The sequence below is a fragment of the Epargyreus clarus genome, unplaced genomic scaffold, assembly GCF_041222505.1.
Source record: "Epargyreus clarus isolate Ecla_fem2 unplaced genomic scaffold, WU_Ecla_fem_2.2 ptg000019l, whole genome shotgun sequence".
NCBI classification, from domain to species: domain Eukaryota; kingdom Metazoa; phylum Arthropoda; class Insecta; order Lepidoptera; family Hesperiidae; genus Epargyreus; species Epargyreus clarus.
Genome location: NW_027332227.1, coordinates 11,140,353 through 11,158,614, shown reverse-complemented (window position 1 = coordinate 11,158,614; position 18,262 = coordinate 11,140,353). Strand labels below are relative to the sequence as shown.

The 18,262-nt window shown below is 33.0% G+C and overlaps 1 protein-coding gene and 1 long non-coding RNA gene across 5 annotated transcripts; both read right to left on the bottom strand.

Moving 5' to 3' along the window:
- Positions 1-286: 286 nt before the first annotated feature.
- On the bottom strand, positions 287-2,757 carry LOC140750102 (uncharacterized). The gene is made up of 2 exons (XR_012103164.1): positions 823-2,757; positions 287-788 (listed from the first exon to the last, which is right to left on the bottom strand). It is a non-coding gene; the product is annotated as an uncharacterized LOC140750102 (long non-coding RNA).
- A 196-nt stretch (positions 2,758-2,953) lies between these two features.
- On the bottom strand, positions 2,954-17,640 carry Herc4 (HECT and RLD domain containing E3 ubiquitin ligase 4). 4 transcript variants are annotated; one of them, XM_073083453.1, is made up of 21 exons: positions 17,267-17,640; positions 16,861-17,032; positions 16,376-16,612; positions 15,803-15,959; positions 15,468-15,576; positions 15,141-15,272; positions 13,189-13,368; positions 11,926-11,949; positions 11,528-11,602; positions 9,833-10,024; positions 9,357-9,536; positions 9,127-9,261; positions 8,713-8,874; positions 8,276-8,452; positions 7,507-7,770; positions 6,971-7,148; positions 6,449-6,627; positions 5,873-6,064; positions 5,266-5,408; positions 4,886-4,994; positions 2,954-3,894 (listed from the first exon to the last, which is right to left on the bottom strand). In XM_073083453.1, exons 1-21 carry the CDS (start codon positions 17,342-17,344, stop codon positions 3,742-3,744), a joined length of 3,228 nt encoding a protein of 1,075 aa, XP_072939554.1. In that variant the 5' UTR covers positions 17,345-17,640; the 3' UTR covers positions 2,954-3,741. The 4 variants fall into 4 exon arrangements, with proteins under 4 accessions (XP_072939554.1, XP_072939556.1, XP_072939555.1 ...); XM_073083455.1 differs by lacking the exon at positions 11,528-11,602; XM_073083454.1 differs by lacking the exon at positions 11,926-11,949.
- Positions 17,641-18,262: the final 622 nt, after the last annotated feature.

Genomic DNA, 18,262 nt, shown 5'->3' with positions numbered 1-18,262 from the left:
AAAGCTGATTCACTTGTACGAAGCGTGCCAACTTAGTTAACAACGTAACAACGCCTGAGATAACCAATTTCTCATGTGTCTGAGGCATATGGGTAGTTTCCAAGATAATAATTGTATTTAGAGGGTCAAAGGTTAAGATTGGTATTTAATGAAACACCAACGCGTTTGTAATTTATGTTCAGGCGAAATCTTGACACTTATATCACACTTCGATTGAAGTAGACAGTTTAATCAATCATCTAGAATTAAATGTAATTGTTATGTTAATTGGTTCAATGAAAAGCTATTAATTGTATGAAAATATTTATTATTCTTGTACACCATATACACATCGCATTGTGTAGAAACCACGCTGCAACATCACTATAATGAGGTGCATTCATAAATGCTTCAAAACAATAAGCCAAACTAGCCAAGCTACGTACAGTCTGTCTCATATGTACATTATGTACACTTTATATTAACGTAAAATATAAGTTTTTTTTTTATATAAAAAGCATACAATATTGTCATCAACAAGATGGCATAACCGTAATATCACAGAAGTAACCATTGTATGTACAAATTTAAGTGGTTACATCAAAATAAAGGAACCTAACAATTGATTAATATTATTATACATATTGTTTTCAGATATCAAAAATGTGAGCGGAATACGTCTCCATTACTTTTATTAAAACAAAGATATTGTTTTTTTTTCAATTATTCAATTTTTTTACACCCATGATCACGGGGAATGAAAATATTTCGAATTATAAAAAAGTAAAAATTCCAAAGCAAAAATAAATCTGCTCTATTTTGTAACGAAAATGTATTTAAAACCAATCTCTGTTTTTCTCATCCAACGGAATATATCTGAATTGTTAGTTAAATAAATGCAACTGTCTTCAAAAGTTTCCCATTAAATAATCTTATAAAATACTTTCAATCATTCCAAATTAATAACAAACAACAAATAAAATAATAATAATTTGTTAAAATTATTTAAAAAATCACTAACGCCATAACTAGGAAGGGTGACTGTTGCCATTGAAATATAATCAACATAGGATTTATAGGTATTACACTTTTTTAACCAAAGAATTCTCTGATTGACTTCTTTGCAAAAATAATATTCATAAGAATTTCATAAGCTTTTCTCTATATGGGAGAAGTGTTGAGTATATGGAAAATTCGTTAGTGTGTGCTAGGACACGCAAGCTGGCACCGGTAGTCATGTTTACAGCAATTAATGATTATATATACATATTTTAATATTAACTAATTAGCTGTATAGTCGTTGTCAACTAGAACATTGTATATGAAACACGTAAGACCGACACGTGCCCGTAAAATGTAACATCAATAACAACATGTGTTACACAAGTGTTATTGATAATGAAATATTTTCCTAAATATTAATATAGATAGATATTTAGGAATGTAAAAAGCTTTAGATTCGTATGTCATACGTCTTTAACGTACGTGTTACTTTTGCCAAGAGTGTCAAATAATAACTGTTATGTATTGACTACACACTTGCAGTTCTGTGTTAATCATTGGGCCACCCTCCCCATCACTACAACAAACATTTTTTTACTTTCTTGCTTTTGAAAAGGCACCAGTTCTGTATTGGTATCTGTACTTACTTATCGTGTACTTTCAACCTGCTACTAACTTTGCCGTAACAGAATAAGATTATGATGACGTTAACTTCGCAAAATTATTTTTTTTATCCGAAACTGCTCAGTTACAACAGAACCTACTGTTTTTACTAATATGTCTTGTACAAGGTATTTATATATGAATGTATACGTGTATAAGGATGTATAAGGATTTATATTTCTAAAACAATTCAATTACTTGAAATGATTTTAAAATAAACGTATGAGTATTACTTTAAGACTTTCTAAAGATAACACATGTTATTTTGATCACAAAATGTATCAATCAATATGGATTCTATTTAATATATTAAAATTCACGCTATTTATTGTACATAATTATGTTGCGACTAACAATATTTCAGAACATATTTCGTTGACACAATTGTTTTTTTATGTATCCATATATTGAGGGATAAAAACACTAATAACTTTTTCTTAATGTCCTCACTTTCTTTACTTTCGTTAACATTACCTATTACGAGGAGGTAATTTTATTCGTTGATAATTTTTTAAAACTTTACGTGTAGTAACTAAGATTTTTGTTGCAAAAATTGATATCCAAAAACATTAATTTGATAGTCAACAAGGTATACAATACAATTTCACAATTATCTACTTCTCTGTAGGCCTGAAGCATTTCAATTTATAAGGCACTAATAATCGGAATAAATTGCAGTGTTGCACTCACATGTACATGTCTACTGTACCCTTACCATGAGTTTTTATGTTTTGACAAATATGCCTGTTTTGGTATTTGTTTACGTATTGTTCCATACAATTTCCAAGTTCTGATATAATCCGCTAGGGGCGCTGATTATAAATTGTATGGGCAAATACGTAAACAAATACCAAAACAGTCATATTTGTGAAAACGTTAAAACTCATGGTAAGGGTACTGTTATCCTAAACGTGATTAAAACAAGTATAAATAATCAATACAAAGCCATTCAAAACTCAGTGCCGTTCTGAAACCGTTTTTTTTTTTCACAATATCGACCAAACATTTCATTAATTTAAATTATTTTATTTGACCACATTTGCGACTGTTGACAAAATGGGAGATTTAATTGAACAATTATGTATTTTACCCCTATATTTAGGTGAACAATTAGAACAATTAGAACTCTTAACATGAGTTTCTTATCAGCCCCAACATTCTAATTTATAATTTTCTTATAAAGTGTTTGTGACTTAATTGTGTTTATTTTTCACACATTATTTTTCCACCGGCACATAACCTATGAATACATGATTTCACTCGATAGTCAGTTATTTTCAATCAACTAAAAATACTATTTTATTTCACATACGCTTGTATTACCTCGAGTAAAAATCAGTAAGATGCATTTGTCAATTGCAACAACTAGGACTAAAATTTAAATGGCTACACAACCACTAGCCAGTCTTGGTCTACTTCCGTTCTAGTCAAGTATTCAAGTATTATATGGCAGGGCTACAAGTAGACTCCAATAAATACACTAATATTATCTTGGTTATTATTAGGCATTTTGCTTGGCGTGACACACTGGTGTAGCATACAAACACTATTCACACATGCACTGACCAACATTATAATTTTTCCTCAACAAACACTATCATATTACCCGTTCCCGTGATTTCTAAACCATTCTACCGTTGACGTTGGTGAAGACTCACTATACTTCGACATATTTTAATTTGTTATTAGAAGCTGCTGATGGGCCTGAGGTGCTTTATTTTCCAATATAATGTACAATAAAAGATATATATTCAATAATACATACGACATGTCCTGCTCAAAGAATAGACAACGATCGAATCTAAGTATCCACGAAGAATTTCGCGTCATAAGTTTTGTACTGTAAAATATATCTATTAATTTGTGGTTGTCAATCAAACATGTATTCTACAAGTGATACCTTAGATTTAAGATGTTATACAAAATTCTAAGTGCCGTGAACAGACATCCAGTTTAATGGAAACTGGAATATTTGCCAAATTACTTTGATTGTGAGTTCTATAAGTGATCATGACTTATAGATTTAAAACATTTAGAATTCTAAGAGTAATCCGTACATGCAAATTTGAAGAATCATACAATAAAATTGCGACCCTGTTATACTAGCGAAAAACCCTGTGTTTGTTGGATAGCTTGTAGGAGGTGGTACTTCAATCGCTCCTTCGTCTTATAGCGCGGTAAGTCTAAGAGATTGAAACACGTGTGAGCCACCGGGAAGTATCTGTCGTCTGCCACTGCTTGTATTCTGATCTGTAAAGATAATGTATTTTAACATCAAAAAAAGAGTAAAACATAGCTATAATCTATCTGTGCCTTAACTTATTTAGAACATATTAGGTATCTAAACAATAATAAATATAGGTATAATTTCAAAATCAACTCCATCCAGTAGTAAAAATTTTATTTGCTATTTACGGTCAATATGCTACTTTTAGCAACAACGCGTTTGGCGATTGCGTCGATGCTGCATCTTGTTTTGGCTAATGTATTCGGTTCCGAATACGTGCCTTTTCTCAACTGCATTAATAATGTATCGCGTTTTTGCGTTTAGTTGCTGAATCCAAAAATAGCCGCGATTAATGCTCAGACGTGTACGAAGTAAGCATTCGCTGCATCTGGCTTTCGAAAAGCAAACTCATCGATCAATAAACTGAGAAAAAACATATCTACTGAGCCAGTAGAATGTCTATCTCAACTACTATATCTTTGAGAGTAATACATAAAACAATGACATGTTTTATAACTAGAACAAAAAACATCTAGTCCATTGAAATGTTACAATTTAAGGACCGAATATTGCATTTTTTAGGGGACGCAATTTTATATTTGGGATATGTGTGGAGGGTTAATAGAAGCTCAAGTTTGTCGGGTCGCCACCATTGTCCGACCGCCATCTTGAAAAAAACACTTTTTTCGCGATATCTCGGAAACAAGGTGTCTTACAAAAAATTGCAAACGCATAATTTGTAGCAAATTATTTTGCCTACAAATATGGTCCTATAACTTCTTGCTCTAAATAAAGTTATAAGAAAAAACGTGAAAATTTTCCCCAACATTTTTTTTAATTTCATTCATTATTCATTTTTTTTAATTTCATTCATAAACGCTGTTACAGCGCTCCACAAACAACAAACAAAATTGCGTCAAAATGTTTACAAAAATAAAATTGCGGCCTCTAAAAAATGCAAAGCTCATGTAACTTTTCAATGGACTAATCCGCATAACAATAAATAATTCTCACCTTGATGTCACGCATTCCTTGTATAGGGACTCGGTCGCTGCCCGTGAGGAATAAAAGGAATTTCTTTTTATCTTCTAAAGGCAAATCATGGAAGACTTCCCAGAACCACCTGTGAAAAATACAATTCATTTTAAGTATTTTAAGATAACTCTTATCATGAAGAGTCATGCATATTGCATAGTAATAAAAACACAATAAGTAGATAAATAAACTTCCCTCAGTTTAAACTATGCTCAGCGTAATGGAGTCAGTTGAAACAATCTTAAAGGGACTTTCAGAAGCTTGCAGAAAGAATTAAAAGTCTATTGCATATTAAGTTTGAAGTTTTAATTGTATTATTGACATTATAATTGTTATATTAAATGATAATATTGAATTACCTGACTTGCGGATCTGACGTCGTATAACCATTCTTGTATTCACAGTTACTCTCGAATAGATCCCAATCGTAGTCCTCGTTACCAATCACGACAGACATGAGCTCATGTGACCGGAATAATTTGATTATGTCACCACCACATACCTGTGAAGCGAATAGCATTTTATTCCTATTGAGAGCGTTCTTACAACACCTAATAAATGAATCACATCAGCAATCGCGTACAGTCTGCTGGAGTCTGCTACCATATAAGTCTCCACATATTTATTTCTATAAATACAAACTCTAATTAAGGTGGATCAGATTTACGTTGTTGTAACTGTTAATTAAATCTATTATGTATTTGGTACTTCTGTTATTAGCTAAACACAAATGTGACAGAACCGCCACAGTCGTGGGACCTTTTAAATATGTAGCTACTTTTTCATAGTAATAAACCACTATTACCATAACCAACTTGAGTTTCGCCGTGACCACGATCCATGCAACTAGGTCAAAATATCGACAATAAAGAAATTAAAAAACGCATAAGTACCAGTTAGATAATAAAAAAATAACTAACTTAAATAAGTAACCAATATTACCAAATTAAATGTAACTTTTATTACCTTTTGAAATCCTTGGTTGAATGCTTTGAATTGATTCTCGACAGACTTATTGAGGAGAAAATCCACATACAAATCAACATATTCGCTCTTATTTTCATGTGTTACTGATATATTCTCCCCATTCTCCTTGAGCGCATGTACTTGAATTTGGTCAAACACCACCGAGTTTACCGCAAAACAAAGATCAAATACCTACAAAAGAAGTAAAACACTTTTTAAGAAGTGACAGCCTAGTGATTTTTCCTTTCGGAATACAGGGTTGGAATTCCGTTTTAGAAACTTTGGCTTTTCGGCGTTACGTGCATTGTGCTTATTACAATAAATGAACATTTGCTTTAATGGTGAAAGTAAATATGGTTAGGAGCCAACAATCCTAAAATTCAGTAAAATATAATCAATGGTTCGTTAAGTCTAGCAATCCGCACTAGGCCAGCGTGATTGAATGAATATATCCTAAAATTTCTCATCCTAAGAGGAGATCCATATCCGTGAAGTGTCGTAATAAACATTTTCATTTTTTTACACTTTCTAGTTGTATCTTACTTCCAGATTCTGTACTTAGGAAATGAACTTCACCTCTTCTACATCTTCATCAGGATATTCTAATAGACTCTTCAGGCTGTTGGCTAGAGTTGGGTATAAATCCGAGATATCGTCCATCATCACTGCCTCGCCCAGTATCTTCTTATAGAGCACCAATGGGAACGGCACGTATATGATTATAGAGTTGTATATCGCCAAACCGTAAATTGCACCTGAAACACGCCGATAACTTTTACAACAGTAAATACTAAATATAAGCTGGTGAATCTAAAAGTAGTGGAATTAGTATAGTTCGTAGATATTTTATAAGAAGATCTTGTCTTTCAAAGGACGGATGTTGATGCCGTCTGACTTACATACCATCTTAGCCCTCAGTGGCAACACATCTTGAATTGACATCGGGTAGAACCTGTTATATATATAATTAGTTACACATGTCGACGGGCGGTAGTGACCCACTTACTATCAGGTGAACATGCTTGTTTGCGTTCCTTGGAGGCCCTACTATTTATATTGAGAGTTCCAAAATACTAACAAGTCATAATTTCAACTTACCAATAAGATAATACATTACATCATCTTCAAACGGATTGTTTGAGAACCAAATCATATTTGTTTCTTCAGACTGCTTGAACATCCCATAAACGGGATCAAATATTTCCTTGAGCAACAGCAGGAAGAATTCCTTTCTCACACCACCGGCGTCTTCAGCCTCCTCTCCAACAAATTCTACCTAAAACATGCTACATGTCATAGAGAAATTACATGGAATTGATAATGTTATAGACCTGAAGACTGGACACACAAGTTTCAATATAAAAATGAGCTATAAAAAATATTATTTGCTTTTACTATAAGAGAAAACATATTTAAGAAAACCAAATCTCTCACAGATTTTGTGAAGTGTATCCAATTTTTTAAGTCTACTAAATCACATATGGTAAATGCAACATATTATTATTTTAAAGGGTCTGTGATACAAATGTTTAACAATATGTTATTATAACCTAATGTTATTTAATAAGCTGATGTTATTATATTGAGTAATATTGTTTATTAAATAAAATCAGCACACAGCACTAAATACTTACTCTAAGTGGCTTTTTGAGCTGCGAACTGTCATGGTTGCTAATTTGTAGCATTGTATCCCTAACTAAATGATTCCTAGACACCGTCAAACTAAGGAACTGATCTCTCCATTCATATGTGGGGTCCATCAGTAGCCTCGCGAACATCTGCGTGGCCGCTCTACTGACTGCCATTTGCATTTGCACTTGCTGGTCTATTTTCAACAGCAGTGATTTGCATTGAACGTCAAACAGGAATGCATAGTTGCACATGTGTGGGTGAGACGACTGAAAGAGAATAATGAGACAGGCTGTTAACATTTTACTTGTTTTCACTGTGGTTTTTGATAAGTATGCAAAGTTTCAAATTAATACGACATCTTGAAGTACGTCAAAATCATGTACAAAGGTTTCGTTACACACATACCTAGATAAAATACATACACATACCAAGCTAATAAAAGCTTTAATGTCCAGTTATGCAGAAAAAAACTATTTATGTAATTCAAATAAAAAAATAATCATCACATCATTACATTACATTAACATCCGCATCGGTAAATCCAGCAAATACAATCAAACTAGAACATCTCATATAGCACGTCTGTCTTAACACCAAACAAACAAGAACACAACAGTTTTTCAACATTGCTATAAAAATCCAAGAACTGTAGTTAATAAATTATGGTAGAATTAGAAAACTTCTATTAAATTTCAATTAGAATTTTTAAACCCTGTAGTTAATAAAGTATGGTAGAATTAGAAAACAGGGTTTAAAAATTAGAATACTTACATCTCTGTCTGATAGCCAGTTAATATAATCACTTGCTATATCTACGTGATTTGACAAGTCTTCTATATAAAAACACTCTGCTGGTATCTTAGGCTTTTTTGGATTTGCAAAATTAATTTTGTTGAGAGAGGACAATGCGTTTAATATCTGGACCACACTATGTGTGAAGTATATTTTCTGAAATATAAAATTTATTTAAACATGTTTACTAATATGAAATAAAGAGTGCATTTAATATTTATACAAGTTTTTTATAGAAAAACCCCCTATTTATACCTTCAGTAAATATAAATATGCTTAAATCTTGAAAAACAAATGCCTTTTAGCTGCAGTATTAAAATAAATAAGTGAATAAAAAATAACAACTCACTCATATTTTTATGTTCATTTGATTGATTATTTTTGATTTGATTGAACAGTGTCCATGTTTAACATACCTTGTTGGCTCTAACAACGGGCTGCATCAGCTCATACACTATAACACTCTTGAATATGTCTACCAGCATTTCAAAGTAGTCAGTGTGCTGCGCGTCCCACCAAGTCGTCACTATGCGCTGCGCTTGGGTAGTTAGCTTGTTGAATGCCTCTGCAAAAGGTCCCTGATAACAAATAGAAATCATACAATTAAAATCAGCTTGTAACTACAGACATTGATTGATACGTACCTACGTGTAATCCGCGTAAAACTTCTAGTCCGCTCTCAATATAGAAATAAATCGCATCGCCATAGCAAATTGTATGACTACACCTGCTCGCAACAACTTCAGAGCGGACTAGCAGTTTGGCGCGGACTGTACCGTGGTAGAGAAAATAATATTTATTCTATATAATCACAAGATTAAATGCGTTACCTGTAATTCTGGATGCCGTCGTGGATTCCTCATTTCATGGTAAAGTGGCAAGATAAGGAACATTCTTAAAACCTCTGCGTCCGGCGGAGAAACTTTCATTCTTTTTATTATGTGTTCTGATAAGTGCCAAAATATCTATGACAAATAAAAATTTTAGTGACAAAAATCATCCTGTATTAACCACAATAATAAAATAATTATTCTTTCAATATTTTACTTGTGATTCTTACCAAATCTTTAATAGTAGTGTTTTCAAACCGGCTTATGAGCGTGAAAGCCTCTTCTGCCTTCTTAAGGTCTACACCTGGTACCTTTGTATTGCAACCGAAATGTGCGTCGTTAGCCATCAAGAACGATCCGTTAACACACGCCAGCGACCCAAACACCGTTTCTAAATAGGCCAATAAATCCTGGGACCAAATAAATTCGATCATTATCAAACAATGAAACAAGACAACAATAACAAAGGAATGAGAATGATTAAAGGCAATCAATTTTTATTTATGTAAATAAATTTTATTTATTCGCTTTATTTATTGTTTGCCAATATTGTTTCATTCAATCGCTACGTTCAATATTTTATTGACGTATTTTGCTGATTTTCTATGTTCCATTCTACAGTCGAAGTCAGCAAAACACGTTACGTTCGTATTAAAATATACGTTATATAATTGTTATTGTAATAGCGACTTTATTTAAAACATACCTGGTTGACAACATCGTCGTCTTTAAACACTTCACACGCGGCCAGCTTAGCCAGATTCAACGTCAGTATCTGCTTTTTGAATTCGGGTACCCGTAAGTCAACGCTGATTGTTTTGTCGCTGTTGATCACCAGGAAGCTGTGATCCCCGCCCGCGAACACCCGTATCGGACCGTTGAACATATCCGGAGAGAACTGTGGACAATCGTAAATATATCGCTTTCAAGGGATGAAATGTTATGATATGAGTCTAATAAAATTCATCACAGACCCAGACCAACTACGTTACTAACTACTTATAAAAAAGATTAACCATGTTTTCGTACTGCGGGCTTTGTGGAAAAAGATGATCTTCGGTTGTGGATCAGTATTAACAACAGACCACAACTGTTGTATTCATTTGTCGTAGGAATAATGAGACACAAATAATGGATTCTTAATTAATGTTATAAGTCAGGAGTATCACAATATAGTCAGGGGCTATCAGTTTCGGTCAGTTTGTTTTACTTTATATTTTAATACCATTTCGCCAAGCTCTAGTAATATTAATAACTATGATCTATATTATTTCCGCAAAACTGCAGTACGAAAGCGGGGTTTCGTATAATAGTAAAAAATTAGTATGAAAATATTTTAATGTATTTCTTTTGAATAGGTACTTAAATATTTCATTTGCCAAGCTTTAATAATCATAGAATAATTTTTGACATAATAAGATTTTGATTATTGGCATTTAAAGTATAACATAAAAAGAAGTAGATAGGATACTAGTAAATATCATTATAAATACTTGATTATAACCAATGTCGTGTTTTAACCCTACTTACAGTATTACAGTAAAAAAGATAACAAAAATGTATTCTGTTCGTTTAGAATTTTTATCATTGAGAGTATTTCACCGTAATATCCAGAAAAAAGTACTAGGACAAATGAACAGATCTCGAAGATTTTTTTTTACATGAGTGAGTCAGTAAAAAATGAGTAAGACATGTTTGAGCTATGTCATTTTTTACAATTTTAATTATGGTTAACGTATCTACTTCTTTTTCAAATCATGTATTTAGTTGATGATTTTTAACATTATATTACATATTATACATCTACAAAGCAGTGCAGATTATAAATTACCTTGACATCAAATAGTGTAATTATGTACCATACAAAAATAAGTAATAAATAATAAGTAAGCATATACAATATATTATAATTATGTATACTATAGTAACTTAGTATTCTAAAAAGCTGCTATGCCTATTTAATTTATAATATAAAAAGTATTATTATTACACACAAAACTATGCCGCACACACTCATTGTAGACTGTATAATTTTATTAATAAATATAATCATTATAAAAAAAATAAAAGGTTATGCCACGGGTGTAGTACACAGTGCGAAGGGCTCTAATAATATTACTTCAAAGTCGGAATTTTGTTATATTTACATAATCATAATTTTATGTTTTATAAAATCAATAATTTTAACTTTCAGTCTAAAAGGTAACATTTACATTGACGGCTGTGCCACAATTTAATTCGCAAATAACATCCATTTCGGAAATAAGATTCATGCAAAATGAATGACTTACAATTTTACATCATATAAAATGTATGTAACATAAAGTAGTGAGTAGAATATCTCCGTCCTTTGCACTTCTTACCGCACCCGGGGCTCAGTGAGCAAGGAACGGGGCCCCACCCTAGCGGTCGATCTGCCCGCGCCACTGCTTTTAGCAGATGTTGATGGGTACTCGTGTTTCGACTTCTTCCTAGGCTAGAGAATGATATTATCGTTAATCATACGATTCATAGACACAGCTGAGTTGATGAACTTAATGATCACGTTTTATATTAAAATATGATGGTAAATTAACACAATGACGTTACTGAAATAGTAAAATGTGCAATCGTATTAATACAGCAACGTAATCGACACTAGATCATACGTAGATACAAACACAAATAACTACAACATAATTATTGAAATATTACATTATAAATAAACGTAAGCTAATAATTATGACTAAAATATTCTAATCTCGACAAATACATAAATGTGCATGGTGTACTATTCTACGAAGACTACATGATATTCACCTGTTTCAGCTCAGCATTTTCTGTCTGCATGAAAAACAGTTCAATAATTAATGTTTATTTAGTATGAAAGACTAGCTTTTGATGTTAAATAAGTGTAGACTACTACCTAGCAATACTGGTCATTCGGGATTTAAACATATGCAAGGCTAAGCTAGAATTACTCTGTCCAATTAACGAAGCTTATCACAATTTAATTTGGCTCGCCGGTTTGTACGTCACAATCATGTCACAATAGACTCTGTTTTGTAAAACTTACACCATGTTATTGTATCGCTAGTATTTTATTACACGACCCATTCGAATGCATTGTAGTAGAACAGTGAGCCTCTGCAGTCCCATTTATATGTTATGAAGGTTAAACGGGTGACACGCAGTTTAAATTTCAATAATTCTTATTTATTTTAGGATGGTATCACAATTACGATTCACTGTAGTGTTTTAAATTTCCTTTAACAAAACGATCTGCCAAGTATCAACGACGTGACGCTCGATTATATTATTATATTTATACATTAACGGGGGTATGATGCTAGATTATAACTTGCAGAAGGTTTTTGTTACTTAAAAAAATGCTACCTAGTGACGAGGGCCCTGTAGCGATTTTTATTGACAAAGATAAAGTTTCGCGAATATTGAAACCAATCGATTGTGGTCGTTACAATTGACTAGCTGATTCACTTTAAATTGAGTGTAATAAGTGGATCTTATATATCTCAGTAAGTTAAATTGGCACAACATGTGATAGAAAATTAATGGCAACAGCATAACAGTTTTCTAGGAAAGTTTAATAACCAGTAACGAGCTTTTGCATAAAATTCCTAAAAGATATTCATTTCAATTTTAAATTCATATACTTTTTCGACCATCGCTTTTATATTTTTCTGCACTTCTTAAGGTTGGTTGATAGTAAACACTCAAGCAAGTCCAATTTAAGTTAAGTCCAATTTGGGTCGAATGTTTGGTTCAATAAACAAACAAGAGTAAATAAATATTAGGAAAATCGTGAAATAAAATAGTTTACACTGTAGTTTTCCTAATAAATACATAAATAAACGAGTAATATAGCACCAACAGCCTCGTAAGCGTCGTTAGTCATAAGATCAACAGCCCAATAATGAGCCAGCACGTGATCTTCGTGGGTATGTCGCGTAGAAAATAATTTTAGTTGTATAGTTCTCTTTGTTATTTATTATTATTATTTTTCGTTTCTTTTCAATTATGATAATTTCTACTAACATAGATTTAAGATAGCAAGACACCCACCGGCTCGTCGTGCGAGTTGAAGGGCACGGGCGTGGGCACGAGCGCGCACGCCATGTGCGGGCAGCCGAGCTGGCCGCGCGCGCCGTACCCGCACGCCAGCACGCGCTCGCCCACGCGGCACAGCGCGTGCCGCCGCCCGCACGCCACCTGCGTCACCGTGCTGCCCATCAGCTCCATCACCTGCAATCGACGTTGCAAATTTATGTATACGACTCATATTTGCTCTTCGTAAATATGACCACATTTCAGAATACCGCACTAAACTCGAGTGGCTCCCCATTCGTCGTCGTCGGAATGCTCATATCCCTGTCACTTCCCTACTGCGTGCTATTTGATCCGAATTCTCCTCATTACCTTAAAAGTCGTTTTAATTACCTCCACTTAACCCATGAGCGCTCTTTACATTCCACAAATAACCTTGACCTCAGCACTCCTATACACTCCTCATCCTTCAACAAAAATCCTTTACCGTTGTTGCTGTCCGCCTTTGGAATTCATTAGTTAAATCTATCCGCCTATCTAGTTCCTTGCATAATTTTATAATCCAAGTCAAGACTCATTACTTGCGCGTTGACTTGGTTTCCTTCTTCCTCATAACATATTTCCTTCTTACGTTTCCCTTCTTACCTATGTTTCGCCATTTTCGCACGACATGTCTGTTATGTACTTATGTATATATTTTCTTACTGTACACCCTACCTTCTTACGATCTCATATTTCTTTAACTCCATCCTAAAGGTTGTCTGGAAGAAATCTCTTCCAAGCGATAAGGCCGCCTTTTTGTATGTTATCTAATTTATTGTTTTATATGTATCTTATATTTAGTTTACAAATAAAGAGTATTTATTGTTGTAGTTATCATCATCATCATCATCATCAACATATAACTGTCCCACTCTACTGGGTACGAAGCTCCTCTCAGAATGTGAAGGATTAGGCCATAGTCCACCGCACTGGCCAAGTGCGTATTGGTAGACTTCACATAGCACATAGCACACTTCACCTTTGACATTTTTTTTTATAAAACTCAAGGTATGCTGGTTTCCTCGCGATGTTTTCTTTCATCGTTTGAGCCAGTGGTAATTAATTTCTAATATGCACATAACTTTGAAAAAGTCAGAGGTTTGTGCCAGGGATTTAACTTTCGGATCCCTCGATCGTGAGGTCGAGTTTCTTAGCCATTAAGCTATGACTGATTTTAAGAATCACACCTGGAATAATGCGCCGACGTTACTATGAGTATAAAATTCTATCCCAAATCTGTTTTCGTAACTTGCTCATTATCCCGTATCCATACTACTACTACGACTACATTAATAATGTACACGCTCTTTGCATTTAGTCTATGTTGTTAAGTCTTTGAGTCTTCGTTTTGATGACCAGACTCAATTATACAATACACGCTCACTCACAAGGTCCGAAATGTAAAATTAAAGAGAGTCGAGCCGTTATAATAGCAACTTGAGCTTTACAAAGAACTCGAATCTTTAAATAAAAGTCATGACATTTGTAATTTATTCAATTTCGTAAGATTCGTAGATTTACTGTATTATTGTGCTATGTTGTAGGGAGTGGTAAGGGAAAGAAATGGATGCCTGATTTACTCCACTAAATTGTTTGCCATACATATCATAAGGAAAAACTTACTACGAATTTGAAAACAAGGTCATGACCTTGACATGAGTCATCCCCATCGAAACAGCAAGGCCCCTACACAATTGCTGATGTATGTTATTATAATATTATGACAGGTTTAACCACAGTTCGAAAAATAAACAACACATGATGCCAAAAATAAGTGATTTAAAGATTACATTTAATTTTTTTTTTCAGAATTCTACTTCTATAACCCTTTTTATTAATCAGCTAATACATTGTAATCACACAATTATGTTATTCATTAGTTTATAATGAATAACATGATTTTGCCGTTATAACAAAGTGTCACCAACCTTCCTTGGCACCAATTCATCTTTAGTGGTCCCATGTCCTGTTTGTCCATATTCCCCAGCACCACATGTGAACACACCTCCATCAAGTGTGAGAAATGCTGTGAAATCCTCACCACATGTAATGTGACATACCTGTTAAACAAAGAATATATAATGTATGTGTTATTTAAAATTAACAATACATTTAAAGTATGATTGAAAACATAATAAATAATAGCAATAAAATATAGACACAATAATTTTCTAAATGCAATATTTAAAAAAATATTACAGGTATGAGGGAAAGGTTGGAATAATAAATATGATAAGTGTATGAATAGGTACTACCTTAACATTTCTTAAAGTTTTCAAATGTGCAGGATAACACCTATTCTCTCTGTCTTGAAGTCCCAATTGTCCATGGCTATTTTTACCCCAACCAAATACTGCACCAGATCTAAAGAATAGTGCAAATGATACATTATACCTTTGAATATAATTTATATACTTGTACAGTAGATTTCATAGCAAAAAAATAGGCTCCTATGCAATAGAAACATTACAACACCACAACATAGCAGCTTTATTCAAATATTCCAAGACAAAAATAAGTGTAGCAGACATGCTTCCTTAGTTGAATGCAAAGTTCTGGAATTTATAAAGTGAAAAAAATTAATACTTGCTTTGATAAAACAAATGTGTGGTTACTGCCACATGCTATCAAGGCGATAGGCACCCCTAGCAGTGATGTTATCGGTTGTGGTGTGGTTTCCTTATTTGTTATGGTACCCAGTCCACACTGCCCATAGCTATTTGCACCCCAAGAATAAAGGTCACCATCTAAAATAAATTACGAAAAATTTATACAATGAATGGTTTTTATCTTCACTTATCTTTTATCAAATATATAAAAGAATTTTATGGAAATTGTGATTAGAATTATTTTAGTAACATTGTAGATAAGATATATTTCAGGACCTCAACAATTAACATTTGACCTAGCCCAAGTTTAACTTGTCATGTGTATATTCTTAAAAAAATATATTATATAATGATGCCCTGCGGTTTAATCATTTATCAATATGTAAACTATTCTATAAAGGCGATGTTATCTTTGTTAAATTATTTTTACTTTATATCATAGGTAACCAACCTATCTAACCTACTACATGTTAGACAGGCTGGTTACCACAAGAATAGAGTAATTAAAAGGAAATATAAATATATAGCTAGATCATTTCAATCTTTCAACTTACTATTTGTCAGTGCCACAGAATGGTATGCTCCACAGGCAATTTGTATGACATTTTTTGTTGCTAGGAACTTGATAATTTTGGGTTTGTCTTGAGCATGTGGCCCTAAATTACTGCCGAGTTGGCCCATGCTATCAGATCCCCAACTGAAGGGCTGACCCCACTCATCCACAGCCATTGAATGCTGTATACCACAGGCTATTGATGTCAATGTACATCCTTTGAATGTTTCTACTAGGGCTGAAACATAACAGTTTTGGTTAAAAAAGGTAAATCTAATTTGTAGCTCTTTCTGACTTGCACACTATTGTTCCATAAGGTTCTATGCTGATAACAGAAAATTGAATGAAACTAACAAATCACCAATAGGACTAAAATTAATGAAATGGAATGAATGCACTTCTATGAATATTGACAGTTTATAGATATTTATATTTCCAGCCCTACATACAGTTATTACTTATTTAATAATGTGAAACCAATTATACCTGGATTCTTGCCATCTGTGTCTTTGGTGTGCCGACCGAGTTGGCCAACTTCATTACTACCACAAGAGTATAAATGTCCTACATTTGTTAGGTACAGTGTGTGAAACTCCCCAGCAGCCACCGCCTTTATGTGGTTGCTCTCCCGCCATTTAGATAATGTAGGTTTTATGACCTATAATATTAAGGAAACTACATTGTTTTGTGGTATAAGCTATAATTAGGTATATTGTTTTGAAAAACATTGGATTTAAAGATTTATTTAACAATGATAGTAGCAGTTGCTATCTTATGATAACACGTTAAATTGAGAAATGTACAGATGTAGGAAATCAGCTACTACTAATATAATTATATCATTCACAAGTTAGTAGGTTCGAAGTAGTGCTGAATAACAATAGGTACTCACCAAATCTAGCGTATCTGTACTTTCTATACATAATTCGTGATGTGTTGCGTTACCCCAACAAAACATTTTCGAATTCATCTATAATTAGTACCAAATTTCACACCGAATTACAATTTCACTTATAACCTATACAGGTAATTTACCCTGATCAAATTTATGGATGGCCCAAAGATCTATTAAATTGAAATCCTTGCAGGCTTGCACGAGGCTACTGTACTTATAATTTTAACTGCGTCATTTTTTCAGAATAAAAACACATTTGTGGTAATTTAAAACAGAACTGCAGGATCGAGAACAATCTTCGTCGACTTGACCGTTCTAGAGCATAAATTACCATACACAAAATTTATTTTGCTAAAAAAACTAAAATACTGAATACACAATGAATAAATATTGCGTGCGAATGTTACTATAATCAAAAAGTAATTTAAATAGCTACATTTTTAGGATGTACACACATCATACACTTATGGGAAAATACAAAAGATTTAAAACATTTTAAGTACATGTCTTTATGAATGCTATTACAAATTAATCATAATTTTTTGTTTATTGGAATTTATTGCATTTGACGTTGATATTATTTTATGTTTGCGTCGTATTTGAAAGAACATTTTTTTTTATTCCTATAATGTTTTCCATTACTTATTTTAATCATAATTTTACATTCAATTTTAAAATGTATATTTAATGATTAAATTATACAAATCGACACTTATCGATTGCTTTTCACAAAACAGTATCAGAAACATGTATGTACTTATTCTATTTGTTATTTTGTATATTTTACTTACTACAATATAATGCGATAATAAACTTACTGACTTTGTTTAGTCTTAAAAGCATTAAAACAACCGCCGATACGGTTGTGATGTGATGACAGACACAAAAGGCTTTTGGGCATCCCTGATTAAACCATGAAGTTATAGTATAACTTCATGGATTAAACGCACCCTGTGACGTCATACAAATGTAAACTTGTGAAATTTAATCGAT